The sequence below is a fragment of the Aulostomus chinensis genome, chromosome 12, assembly GCF_037954235.1.
Source record: "Aulostomus chinensis isolate RoL2024-O1b breed Wild chromosome 12, RoL_Achi_v1.0, whole genome shotgun sequence".
Classification (NCBI taxonomy): domain Eukaryota; kingdom Metazoa; phylum Chordata; class Actinopteri; order Syngnathiformes; family Aulostomidae; genus Aulostomus; species Aulostomus chinensis.
In genome coordinates this window covers 5,053,180-5,065,773 of record NC_141331.1, presented here as the reverse complement: position 1 = coordinate 5,065,773, position 12,594 = coordinate 5,053,180, and the positions used below count along the sequence as shown (strand labels likewise).

Genomic DNA, 12,594 nt, shown 5'->3' with positions numbered 1-12,594 from the left:
AAATTATAAAGTTAAAATAAAAACTGGAGAGAGAGAGAGAGAGAGAGACGGAAAAAAAGAATACGAGAAGAAACAGGACAGATTTTCCAGTTTTTGTAAACCTCTAAAAGCAAAAAACATCGGGTGAAAATGTTGGTTGACTTCCCCTTGTCCAGATTTTATTGACTAAAATTTCACGAAACCCAAGAATGATCAGTCACCTAAAATGTGACTAAAAACAATATTTATGTTAGTCAAAAGACTAAGACTGCACAAAAAAACCTGAACAGACCCATTCAGGCTCACAGAGAAGAGAAAAGGCCAATTTTCATGGACTAAATCAGACTACAATGTTTCTCCTTGGCTTAGATCAGACTGAAATGATCAGATTCTACTGGATTAAATCTGGACGAGATCAAGTGGGATGATGATGATGTAAAAATGAACAGTAATTTATAGATTGTGTTTAAGTATGCAGGAAGAGTCATGCACAGTACACAAAGTAATAAAAGCAACACGTGTTCATTTATTATTCCCGAACAAAAATATCATCGCATCATTTAGCCCATCGGTTGGAACTAATATGATAATTTCTTAAAAAAACAAAAAAAAGATGGTAGTTTTTAACGAGTGCACTTGATGAACGGGATTGTATGTTTTGGTGACTAAACTGCATATGAAGTATATGACCAAAAAGCCTGACGTGTATGTGGATGTAAAGCTTTTGAATTGGGCCCGAGCCTGTGTCGTGCCTCCTGCTGTCTTTCTGTGCGTCTTGTTCCCCGTCCCATTGTCACTGGGCTTATATAACCGTTGTACTGCCATCACACACAACAGCAGAAGAGACACTTGGCAGATGTTGGGAGAGCTGCGCCTGAGAACTGGCTTTTGTGTGTGTGTGTGTGTCTTCTCATTCCATCCCGTTCCTCTCAGGACAGATTTGTTCAAGATTCATTTGAGAGCAGATGTTCCTGAGTTGGCTTGGCTTGTCGTATCGCTGAAGCACCTGTAAAGAAGTACAGTAACACCAGAGGATTTAGGGACGTGACACCATTACAGAACATTCAGTCGACAAAAGAAACACCTGTAAAAATGATTGCCACAGATTACACGCACCCATGCGGATGTTTTAATGATTGTAGCACATTACAATGTCTGTTCAATCCAGACAATAGTCCTTGTCCAGTATTCAGCGTGGTAATAAGATTATATGTGAGGTATTTTATGCTGTACTCTAGGTAACTGGATTATACCCTGAAGGGTTTGCACCTATTGTTCATAGAAAGGTGTGTAGTCCCGTGTGGACTCTCTCTCAAACATCTACACACACACACACACACACACACACACACACGGACACTCAATTTCACCTGTTCACCTCAAATTAAATCACCTGTTTGAACAAGAACAGAGTTGGATATCAATGTGATCTGCTCTTCAATCTTATGTGGCTGCAGTCCAAGCAGGCGTGCATTTTCACAGCTTCAGTGTGATCATGGTTGGGAAGTCTCGCTTGTCCGAGCAAATTTCGTGTTTAGCAGGCCTCTTATAGACCCACTGATCCCACACAGAAACCCACACGTTGGTCACAGCTATATTTGGGAAGCCTGAGCGTTTCACATCCACAAATATGCCTGCATCAAATGTCAAATCACAAGCAGTCTTTGAACAATACTTGTCAAAACACAAAGCTTTCACGTCAAGTTTTATTGTGGTTTTAATAGAATGAGAACTTGTTTAAGTGTCATGCAGCAAGGTGTCACAACGGCATTTGCTTACACTGCTTACTGTGCTTCATAGTTTTAACAAACACTGTCTGACAGGAATGAGTCGAGATGGCCATCCGCCCCCAAACACTTGTTTTTACTCAGCCCAGTGTTTGCTGAAATTGGCTGTAGGATTTCTATGCATGATATTCTTTCAGTCTGTGCCTCAGTGCGCCATAAAGCCAAGTAAGGGTGCAGCTTTTCATCTCCTCTAATTGGTAACTTTGAAATGAGAACATCTTAGGATTTGATGTGTTTCCTGCTGCATTAACTGCACCTCAGTTCTCATTTTCTCTTGATCTGAGGGGGAAACAAACAGGCGAAATATCAGCTTGTATTTGTAGCAGTGGCCACAAAAGTCGGGTGAAAATGTTGGTTGACTTCCCCTTCTCCAGATTTTATTGACTAAAATTTCACCAAAACCCAAGAATGATCAGTAACCCAAAATGTGACTAAAAACAATATTTATGTTCGTCAAAAGACTAAGACTGCACAAGTATACAGGAAGAGTCATACCCAGTACACAAAGTAATAAAAGCAACACATGTCCATTTATTATTCCCGAACAAAAATATCATCGCATCATTTAGCCCTTCGGTTTGAACTGATATGATAGTAAAGCTAATATTGCAGATGCAGTGTATTTGTAACCAAGTCTGTAGCTGTGGAAACGTTCTGATCATCCTCCATCTGATGATACTTTAGACTGAAAACAATAGAAGAGTAACCTAATAAGTTTTGAATAAACCTGATTTTCTCCGTTTATCTGAGGTGAATGATGGCTTGTACCTTCTGCTCCTGACACAGTGGCCCCGCTAATTTACTTAGCATAATCTGATCAAAACTAATTATCTGCAAAATTGGGTATTCACAGATCATGTGACTCTAATGACCTTGTGCACAGGTGTCATGCCTGTGCTTTTGTACCTTCAGTCTAACCTGATGCTCAGGAAGAGGAAAAACAGCAGCAGCAGCCCACTGGAAGTGAATGCAAACTAGAGAACCAGAAATATACAGAGAACTGGTGCAAGGAGGTTGTTCATGTTAAATTAAAATATACATCTCAGTCTTGCATACATGTTTTATTTTACACAAAAAAGTAATGCATATGTTGTTGTTGTTTTTTTGTTTTTGGGATGTTGCTAGTATGTAAATAAGGTGACAGAAGTATCTGTATGTTTCAGGTGACCTGGACACTTGATTAGTCGCCTGGGGAATTGAGTGAAAAAAAATACATAAACATTTGCTTTTGTGTTTTAATTTCGTTATTTTGCAGAGTAACCGGACAGATTCATCAGTTAAGATACCAGATAATTGATTGAATTAATATGTGAAAAGGTCCACTCAAATCAATGGACGGTCGCAGCGCTGCACATCTATCACGCCATCGATAATCATTGAAAATATGTTTAGTTGCCAGGCAGGAGCCTCATACACCGGTCCGTCTTTGTAGTTTTCTCTCTGACAGTTACCATCAAAGGGAAGGTTTTCCATCTATAGTTAATAATCTTTTTTTTAAATCATGTGTCATTTATCAAATGTTATCTTAATTGAGTTATAAATGCTTCCAGGATTCTTTTTCTCCTGACAGTAATTGTCCTTTCTATAATTGTGATTAATGTTTTAATTTGTGTAGTTAATGATATATTCAGAAGCACACACTTGTTGAACAAACTTGATCTCTCTTTTTGTCCTCTATTGATTGGTTTTCCTGTCAACTGCTGCTGGCATCGCTCTCATCCTTCTTTCTCTCTCTCTGTCTCTCTCTCTCTCCGTCTCCCTCTCAGAGCTCAGGAGGTCTTTCGTCAGGCTATGCATTCCCCCGTGGTCCGTTTAGAAGTAGTTCCCTCATCCAGCAGAGAGCGCTACGAGAAGAGTCTGATAGGCCAGCTCTTTAACAGTGCTGGCCCCGACGGCAGCCCCCGAACGACCAAGACCAAAGACCCACCTCCACCTATCAAAGCCAAACCTGTGTTCAAGCCTCCCGATAATCCAGCTACACGACAGGCAGAGGACGCCGCCACCCCGGAGCCTGCTGTGAGCGCTCTACCGCTGGGACACTGGGTTTACACTGACAATTTGTCTTCAGTAATACTGATTAACAGTGTCAACAGCAAAACTGCTGAAAATGGTCCATTTACAAGTACAATCTTCTTCATCCGGCCATGTTCTCAGTCACCCACAAACACTCAGTTTTGGTTATGTCAAGCCTTCCCACCCTTCAGGTGTTTTGAATAGCTTTGTGTGACGGCGCAGCTCAGTGTTGTTTGGGTTCCACCAGGTTCTTATGTCCCTCCTGGAAATCTGGTCTCATCAGCAGCATGTGTGCTGAAAGAACACATTTATTCCAACCAGAGGAACAATCAGACTGAACATTCACGCGGGTGATATTATGCTATTGATCGCATTATCAAAAGGTTAAACCACCCCTCTCAGTCTGATTGAAAATCCTTTCTCCTTGGGTCAGCCTCCTCCTGTTGAGGGGTCACACGAGGGATTGGACTCTTTTTGAAGTGACCTGTTTTTATGTGTGGGGGGGGAAATGAATAAAAAATTCTCTATTTGTCACCTAGAACACCAAGGGAAGGAGTGAGAGCCCTTTACCTAAGAAAAGTCCCGCCCTTTCCAGCTTGGTGGTCAATAAGAAGGGAGGGCGAAGACTGCGGATTGACCTGAAGAAAGGTGAGGACCACGAGTCACCAGCAGCCCACCTCAGCCACACAGAGTAGGATAGCAGCTCTGCTTGATCGCAGCTTTCCTACTCCAGACAGACACAAAGCTGACAGATTCACTACCCATGTACTTCTCCGGCCGCCACATAAAGGCTGGCGTACCTTCGTGTTCACAAACAGGTTCATTCTTAGAGTGTTTAAGCGCTACTCTTTAAGTTATGTTTGCAGTTTTAAGGACATTTCTCAGGCTGTTTGCCTGGAATGCAGGATGTAGAACCTCCTCTGTTTGGAACATCATGAGCTGTCAAGGTTGATCTGATCTATGCTCATCTGGGTGTCGTTGCGAGTTCCCAGTTAAGTGTTCATCACAGTGACACTGCTGTGATGTCATTGCTCTAAGGACGCGCAGGACAGTGGGGAGGGGATCTCAATGGATCATTTGTAAATTTGGCATTGATCTGCAGACAAGTCCACTTTTACGAGCTTTGACGAAGACGGCGTTTCCAGCGTGAATGTTGTGTTTGCGGATGCAATTCAACTTTCGTCATTGCTCTCAATTGCTTCGTCAAACTTTGCTGGTGAAACGAATTCACTTGTCACAGCATACATCAGTTGAGAAGGCCCACATTTTTACGAACCATAATGCCACATCTCTCCCCTTTCTAGTTTCTATTTTATTTCCTACATCGGCTCATTACTGGGATGTACATTTTAACCCTATTTATTTCTCATACTTTTCCAAATGTGTCCTATTCTCCTGCTGTTTCCTATTTCTTTAAAGCTATCATTCTCTTTCCTCCAGCTCTACTTCCTTCCATCCTTCCTCTCTCCATCTTCCCAATTCCCTCTTTTCAGGGTCTATTAAGTCTTTATTGATCTGTTCATTTTCTGCTGATATGAATTCATAGCCGACCAAACTGCTGACTTGGCTCTGCTAAAGAGACCGGACTAAATGAGGTCTATAAAACACATAGCCAGCTTCTGTCTCTGCTTGTGGTGCATGCATTCATGTTTATGAGTGTGTGCATACACCATTTTAATGTGTGTGTGTGTGTGTGTGTGTGTGTGAGAGAGAGAGAGAGAGAGAGAGAGGGGATTTTTTCACTGATTAATATTTAAATCTTCCTCACTTCTCTTTCCAGAACATTCACTTTTCATTTTCTGGTGTTACTTTATTACTCTTTCCAGCTCCTTGCTTCAGTTCTTCTTCCTCCTCTCTGCCCCACACCTGAACCCATTTTAAGGCTTCACACCTGCAGATACGCTAGCAGCTATAGCTAAAGGGTTTAAAGCCACTTACACACACACACACACACACACACACACACACATCTAAGGCTTACATTATCACACATACCCTATATAATCAGCAGCTGAGTCAAGAACATTGTGTTAAAGTTCCCTGGAGTAGTAAGATTGGTGTTTAGGGGGCAGGAAGTGGTGAAGAGGTTTTTAGCCGGTGAAATGGAGGCAAGAGATAAAAAAGCTGTTAAAGGTTTTCACAACAGAAAAATGACGGGTTTGTCCGTCATTATTTTCCCATCCACAAGAAGACTCAACTGTATTTCAAGAGACATAATGTCTTTTATGGGGAAAATTACTTGATAAAAACACATTATAGATACTTGCACAGTACTAAATACACAAAAACCCGTCGTATATACTATAAAACTCTGGCTGCTGCAGAGCTCTTTCTCTCTCTGCACCATGTTGGGCGTGAGAGCTGAACAAGCCAGCTCTCAGAGCCAGACCAAATGATCAACTTTATCTAAAGACAGTTAATACTTTCAGAGCTTGCGACTAACTTTAATAACTTCATCTTGAGCAACAGATGCCATCTTGCCACTTTCATGTAGGATTTCCAGTTGAAACAGTGCGCTTTTCTCAGCGGGCCTCTCAGATGGTCCGGGTGCAGATTACTCTTTCTTCTACTGGGGCAGAGACGTTTGGTAACATTAGTTGTGAAATTTCCATCACTTGACCTACATTCAATAATGAGTTGGCAAGTGTTGCTATGTGACTCCTATCCATCATGGTTTCAGTGAGTGCAGCAGTTCAGGCTGGTGCCAGAACTCACAAGACACAGGCAGGCAGACAGACAGACAGACAGGCAGGCAGGCCGTGGATTTTTTTTCACATTCAAATGAATGTTTTTTCTTCCATTCCGATTATAGAGTATTCGTTGACAGCCCCATTATGCGGTAACGTTTCACACTCTACCTCACCTCTCACTTTTCATTTCTCCGTGTAAATTTTTGAATGTCTTTGTAGGTTCAGAAGGTCTTGGCTTCACCGTCGTAACCAGAGATTCTTCTGTTCATGGTCCCGGCCCGATCCTGGTCAAAAACATTCTGCCACGTGGAGCTGCTGTTAAAGATGGCCGCCTGCAGTCGGGAGACCGCATACTAGAGGTGCGGCTCAACATTTAACCTGGAGATGTGCGCTGACTTTGATTTTACTGACGATGTTTGGGCTTTTTGTGTGTGCAGGTAAACGGCGTGGACATTACAGGTGTCGGCCAGGAGGAGCTGGTGTGTATGCTGCGCAGCACACGACACGGAGAGGGTGTCTCTCTGGTGGTCCTCCGGCAGGAAGACATCTTTCTTCCCCGTGAGATGGTAAGAACCAGAGCTTTGTTCTGAGACTGTTCTATCTCCTCGGCCAATCACACAACGTTTTTCTGGTCAACCGGCGTGTCAGTTCTGAGGGTAGAGGATTCTCGCTCGTTTATCCAACAAGGCAGAAAGACACATTGATCACTTTTGATTTTCATACATCAACAAGCTCTAACTTTGCCGTTTTTGGTCCAATCAACAGGCTTGCCTGGATGATACTCAGCGCAGCAGTCTATAGGAAGGCTTTATTTTTTAAGATAACCTCATTGTCAATAAGAACTTCTTATGAATAATCTGACATACGGCCTTCTTCCCTGTTGAGTGATTTTCTTCTTTTACACTTGACGAGTAATTGAGCAACCGAGTGTGAGCAAACATGAAAGCGTTCTCTTGATGATAGTGTTAATTTGCTCCTGTTTCTTGCCTGCTTCATCGCTTCCGCTGAATTTCAACCCTATTTTTGTGAATAAACTCCTCCCTCATTGCACCCTTGTTCTATTTTTCCATGCTTTTTTCTTTCTTTCTGACCAGACAATGAACTTTTCTGCATGTCAAGATATCAAATTCTTTGTATCTTTTCTAGCTATACATATTAAGGATTTTCCAAATTTTGTCTCTTCCATACCTCTCAGACAGATTTTTGTACTTCACAAAGATCTATATTTTGATTTTGTAGCTGATTTTTTCCTTTATATAGCATGTTCTTCTTTTCATCTGCTGTCATATTTGTTGAAGAGTGAATCTGTAGCTCGTGAACTGCTTTTCCTGATCGTCTTCTGCCAATCACCGACTGTGAGGCGACGATTGTTTTCCTGTGCATTCAAGCTCGTGCATTGTCACGACCGGAAAAGGAAAAGTCACTGAGTCATACTTCCAGTCACACGTGACAGCGTATAGCAGCAAATGTTCATGTGTTCCTGTATGAACTGGAAGAGACAGCTGGAACCAGGGAGACCACACGGCGAGTTCTCCGTCCAGTAAATATGTGAGATTTCAGCGAGAACTACGTCCAGGCTGCAGGATTCTTTCAGTGATGATATCAGACCTGATAACAGTCAGTCGTCAGTGGACAGGCTTTTACACAGACGGTTGCTTCGTGGGCCAGAAGCAGCCATACTGGAATGATTCAGTTCTTCTGTTCCGATCTTCAATTTTGACCCAAACATACAGAAAAATAGAGCCCGGGCTAAAACATCAAAGTTATATTTTTCCCTTCAAGTTGTTTTTTTTTTTTTTTTTCTTAAACGAATTTGATTTGGAGCTGTTTGAGGAAACCCTCCCGTCCCTCTAGTATTATTTATACCAAATACTTTCAGATAATCCTGCTGCAACTGCAACGTGCCAAATACCTCCCATGGGTAAAGGGTTGCGCTTAGTTCATAGTCTGATGCCTGGTGTCATGTGTGATTTTTGTAGGAGTTTTGCATGCTCCAATCCTTTATCTGCTGTTGTCAATTCCAAAGACCAGAAATTTCTTGATTCTACTGAAAGGACTGATTTGTTGTGACAGTGATGTTAAAGTTTATGCAGAGTCATGTTTTGATTCTTCCATTTTTGGAGGTTTTTAAGATGCCATTGGGAAAAAAAAAACCCAAGATAAAACATAACACAAGCAGTGGCTCATGAGAACATCATGGAGCTCGATTATCTTTGTCACTTTTTGCCGAAAAAAAATAAAATAATGTTAATTTATGCCAACGATGAACGTTTGCTCCACGTGCAGTAAGTCGTCATTTTTATAAATATGACATCAGAGTTTGAGCTGATCTAGCTTTCATTAGTGTGTTGGTTCTGATCACAACAGAACGGATGAGAATGGTGACCTTTGTAAACTGCTCATGTTCCATTTTCTCCTAGAAAAATAAGTCCCCCTGCTTCCAGTAATGACCTCATCCAGTGTACAAGTCCCAGTCATTTTGACACCACACAGAAACGTAGGAACCACATCCAGCATGTTTGTTCATGCTCCACCTACAGATTAATGATATTCAACCAATTATGTCAAACGTTCTGCCCTCAGAGGGGTGGGGTGTGTTTCTATGCTGCGCTGGGACTGCTGCAGTGCTGCAGGTGAGGAGCTACTTAGCATACAGTTTATCGACGATACGCCTGTTAAATGCAGGGTCGGAGTTTCTGCGACTGAGAAAGCAAATGTTCCGTGGACAAAAACGGGACGGATGTGGTAGGAAAATGTATCAGACAAAAGGCAGATTGATGAGGCTGCAGCCCCGTGACCCTGAATAGAAGGAGGAGGATGAAAAATGGATGGATTGACTCTTCATTACAATAAAGTGTGAGAACTGATTAATTACTTGGTTGAGCTGCAATTTCTCATAGGAAAGCTTAGCTCAGCTTGAATATATCAATAAAGGTACGTGAGATGTGTGTACTATGAGAATGATAATATGATGTGTCATAACCGAACAAGGAATTCACACTGGTGTTTCTTGATCAGTTGATATGACAGAAGATTCATTGTCGCGCCAAATTATTCTCTGCTTCAAACCAATTTTTTTTTTTGGCTTGGGAGAGATCTCTTGAGTGAATTAGATGTGGGTGTGGGAGAGAAACTCTCACCGTTCTTTCGTAGCTTCGTGTGTTAAATCAAGGAACCTTTCTTATCGTCTGCCTTCGGCTCCTTCTGTCTGTCTCCTGCCCTGGTACTCTCTTCCTGGCAGACCCAGCAGAACTCACCTCTGCCTAATTAACAGCTAGCGTTGTTCAGCAGCCTTCTAGAAGAAGTGAAATTGCAGTTTTGCACAGTGAAGCTGTGAAAACACTTCTTTAACTGAAATAACTCTGTGGTGCAGTAGGTCTATGTGTAAGTTTATTACAGGACAGCTGTTTAAGTGTAAAACAAGTGTAGCTGATGAGTGTAAGCTGATAGCATCAAATGTGATGACTAGCAGTGGGCCGCATTCCATTATTTTCAAAGGGGTTTTTACTCCACTTCAGTCCAATCAAACTGCTGCATTTCCCCCCTTTGGTGGAGTTTTGGAGGGTCTGAATCCTGCAGTCGCGCTCTGGTGCAGACCACATCGACTTGACCGAGACCACCTCTCATACCGGGCCTCGGTGCTGGACGCCGGCCGTGATCGCCTACACGGACCAGCGGGAAGGGAACTTAATGAATACCGCGCACAGCCTCTAGGTGGTGCTCTGCTTCACACGTACTTCCTGTCAGTCGTTACTATAACGCACATGCAAATGCATCTGTAGTAGAGGTTTTGCCTCGGAATGCTGCCGCCTTTTACCAGGCAAAGTTAGCAGATTGCGTCGCTGATGTTTTCATGTTCTCCTTGTTTGTGTTGAGCTTAAACCCAAATCGGCGCTTGTGTGTTTGTGGAGGACACGCCGCCGCCCTCGCCTTTCCTCTGCATGCCCTCCTACTGAACACAAAGTAACAACGGTGACACAGCAAAAACTGCGGCAAAACCGTCTTTTTTATGGTGTTTGACGTGGGTTTAAACAACTACAAGTCACATACAGCTTCCACGCATTTTTATCACGTGTTCCAGCAGACTTAAAACAAATATCTGAATACCAAATTTGTTTTCTTTTTCTTTACTCAAAGTGAAGGTTTATACCAGATTGTTTGTGTTTGAGGGGAGGAAACAGAATGATGATGATGATGATGATGATGAAATGATGGAAGGGTCTTGTCTCACTTCTCCTCCCCCTCCTCCCTTGTGTCATTTCAGCCCACCATCTGGTGTTGTCTGTTCTACAGCGAGCACAGACGTTAGCAAACACATTACACCACCTCTACACACACACACACACACACACACACACACACACACACACACACACACACACACACACACACTCTTACTCGGCAACATACAATCATATTCATGAACATACCACAATATAACAAGTATCTCAAGTACAAGTACCTCCACCTGCTGTGTTGTGCTACACAATCACTCGCACAGAAACAAAAAGACATTTTTAAGTCATTTTCTTCGCACAATAGAAGCATACGCCTGCTGAGTTGGCGACTGCCTTGAGACTAATGCTTGAAACAAAGATGCTCTTTCCTCGTTGTAGATATTTCACACCTCGCTTTCTCTCTCTTCCTCTCTCTTGTTCTTCTACACAGTTGAATAATCTCACTCTCGCCGGGCCCTCGTTGAGTTCCCTCTGCTCACCTGTAACGGTTTGAAGAAATAACAAACTGTCGTCTCTTAGATTTTAATCTTTGAAAGTAAAATGGTGTAACGCATGATAAATTGAATTGGCGCATTTTTATGGTGAATTGTCAACAGTGGGCGGGATCAACCACAGCAGGGTTATGACAAAAGCATCAGCTGTAAAATAAAATTCTCTCCCCTCATAGACCTTCCAGGTGCTGTAAATCCTGGTGAACCTGCAAAGAAAGGTGACTGAGACCTTTCCCATCGCCAGTAGATGAGTGGCCTTTTTTTAGTTTGCGTGTTTGTTTTCTTTTCTTTCACGATGCTTCATGTTCCACGCCATGAACCCGCAAGCAAAAATGGTGAAAAAAAAAACAGTTTAGTAGAAAGCAGCATAGAGGACAGTGGCGGCCATGACTATTTCCTATCTATTATTCTAGTCTGTTTTTCGGACTTGGAACCAACAGAACAGTGTTAATATGCTGCTGGAACGCCAGGCGGCTTTGAGCACATTCACTTGGTTGCATCAGAGGCGGGGGATACGTCGCTGTATTGCCTGCAGGGTCATTTCATCTGGGAGTTGGTGCTGATTAAACCCATTTCTGTTGCAGGCAAAAGCCAGTAGATTTCTTGACCGGTGGCTTGTGTTTTCTTACCATGCATTTTTATCTGATGAATCACTCCTGAAAGTAGAAAAAGCAATATTGAAATTAAAAACAAACTCAAACAGTTTATGGGTTTGAGAAGACTTGAACAAACAAAATCATCATCTAATCTGTTATTTTGGTTATTTAACAGTCCCAATCTCATTTTAAACACACAAAAAAGCATGAAAATGAAAATGATATGCAGCACACAAACACAATGGATGAGGATTTGATTACAACCATCCACAGCCACATGTTGGCCACTAAAGCAGAGGATTGGATCTAAGTGTGATTCCACTTCTGCATCCAGCGTGTGATGAGCTGCAAGACAGTTTTCTGTCTGTCCTTTTCCTGTTTTTTCCTCAACAGGAAACCTTCTTAGTGCCAGCTGCTCTTCACACATGTACTCAAACACACACACGCACCTCTCTCTCTTTCACACATACACACACACACACACACACACACACACACACACACACATCCACACGTATTGGCTGCAGCAGTGATGGATGAGGAATAATCAGAATGAAGAAACTGTTCAATAAAGTTGTTTTGTCCTGAATGTTCTCTCTCACCAGCCGCCAACTGTTTACTGATTTAATAGGTTAGTGTGTGTGTGTGTGTGTGTGTGTGTGTGTATTTCACTGATAACGTCACCAACATGACCTCACAGAATCACCCTAGTAGAGCCCCCATCTGTTACACCCTCAGAGACCTGTGTATAACACACACACACACACACACCCTGGCAGCTTGTCGTCTCTGCAGGAGCT

At 42.4% G+C, this 12,594-nt stretch overlaps 1 protein-coding gene across 15 annotated transcripts in view; it reads left to right on the top strand.

The window, feature by feature from the left end:
- Window positions 1-12,594, top strand: part of LOC147251807 (partitioning defective 3 homolog B-like) — a 268,899-nt gene that overhangs the window by 133,359 nt on the left and 122,946 nt on the right. For all 15 annotated transcript variants that reach the window (XR_015118686.1, XR_015118684.1, XR_015118681.1 and 12 more), the window contains 4 exons: window positions 3,533-3,782; window positions 4,319-4,427; window positions 6,689-6,828; window positions 6,907-7,035. Coding sequence is in view for 9 of the 15 variants with exons in the window: in XM_086219749.1 (XP_086075875.1) it covers window positions 3,533-3,782; window positions 4,319-4,427; window positions 6,689-6,828; window positions 6,907-7,035 (628 nt within the window). In the remaining 6 variants the exon portion in view is untranslated. The remainder of the gene's footprint in view (window positions 1-3,532; window positions 3,783-4,318; window positions 4,428-6,688; window positions 6,829-6,906; window positions 7,036-12,594) is intronic.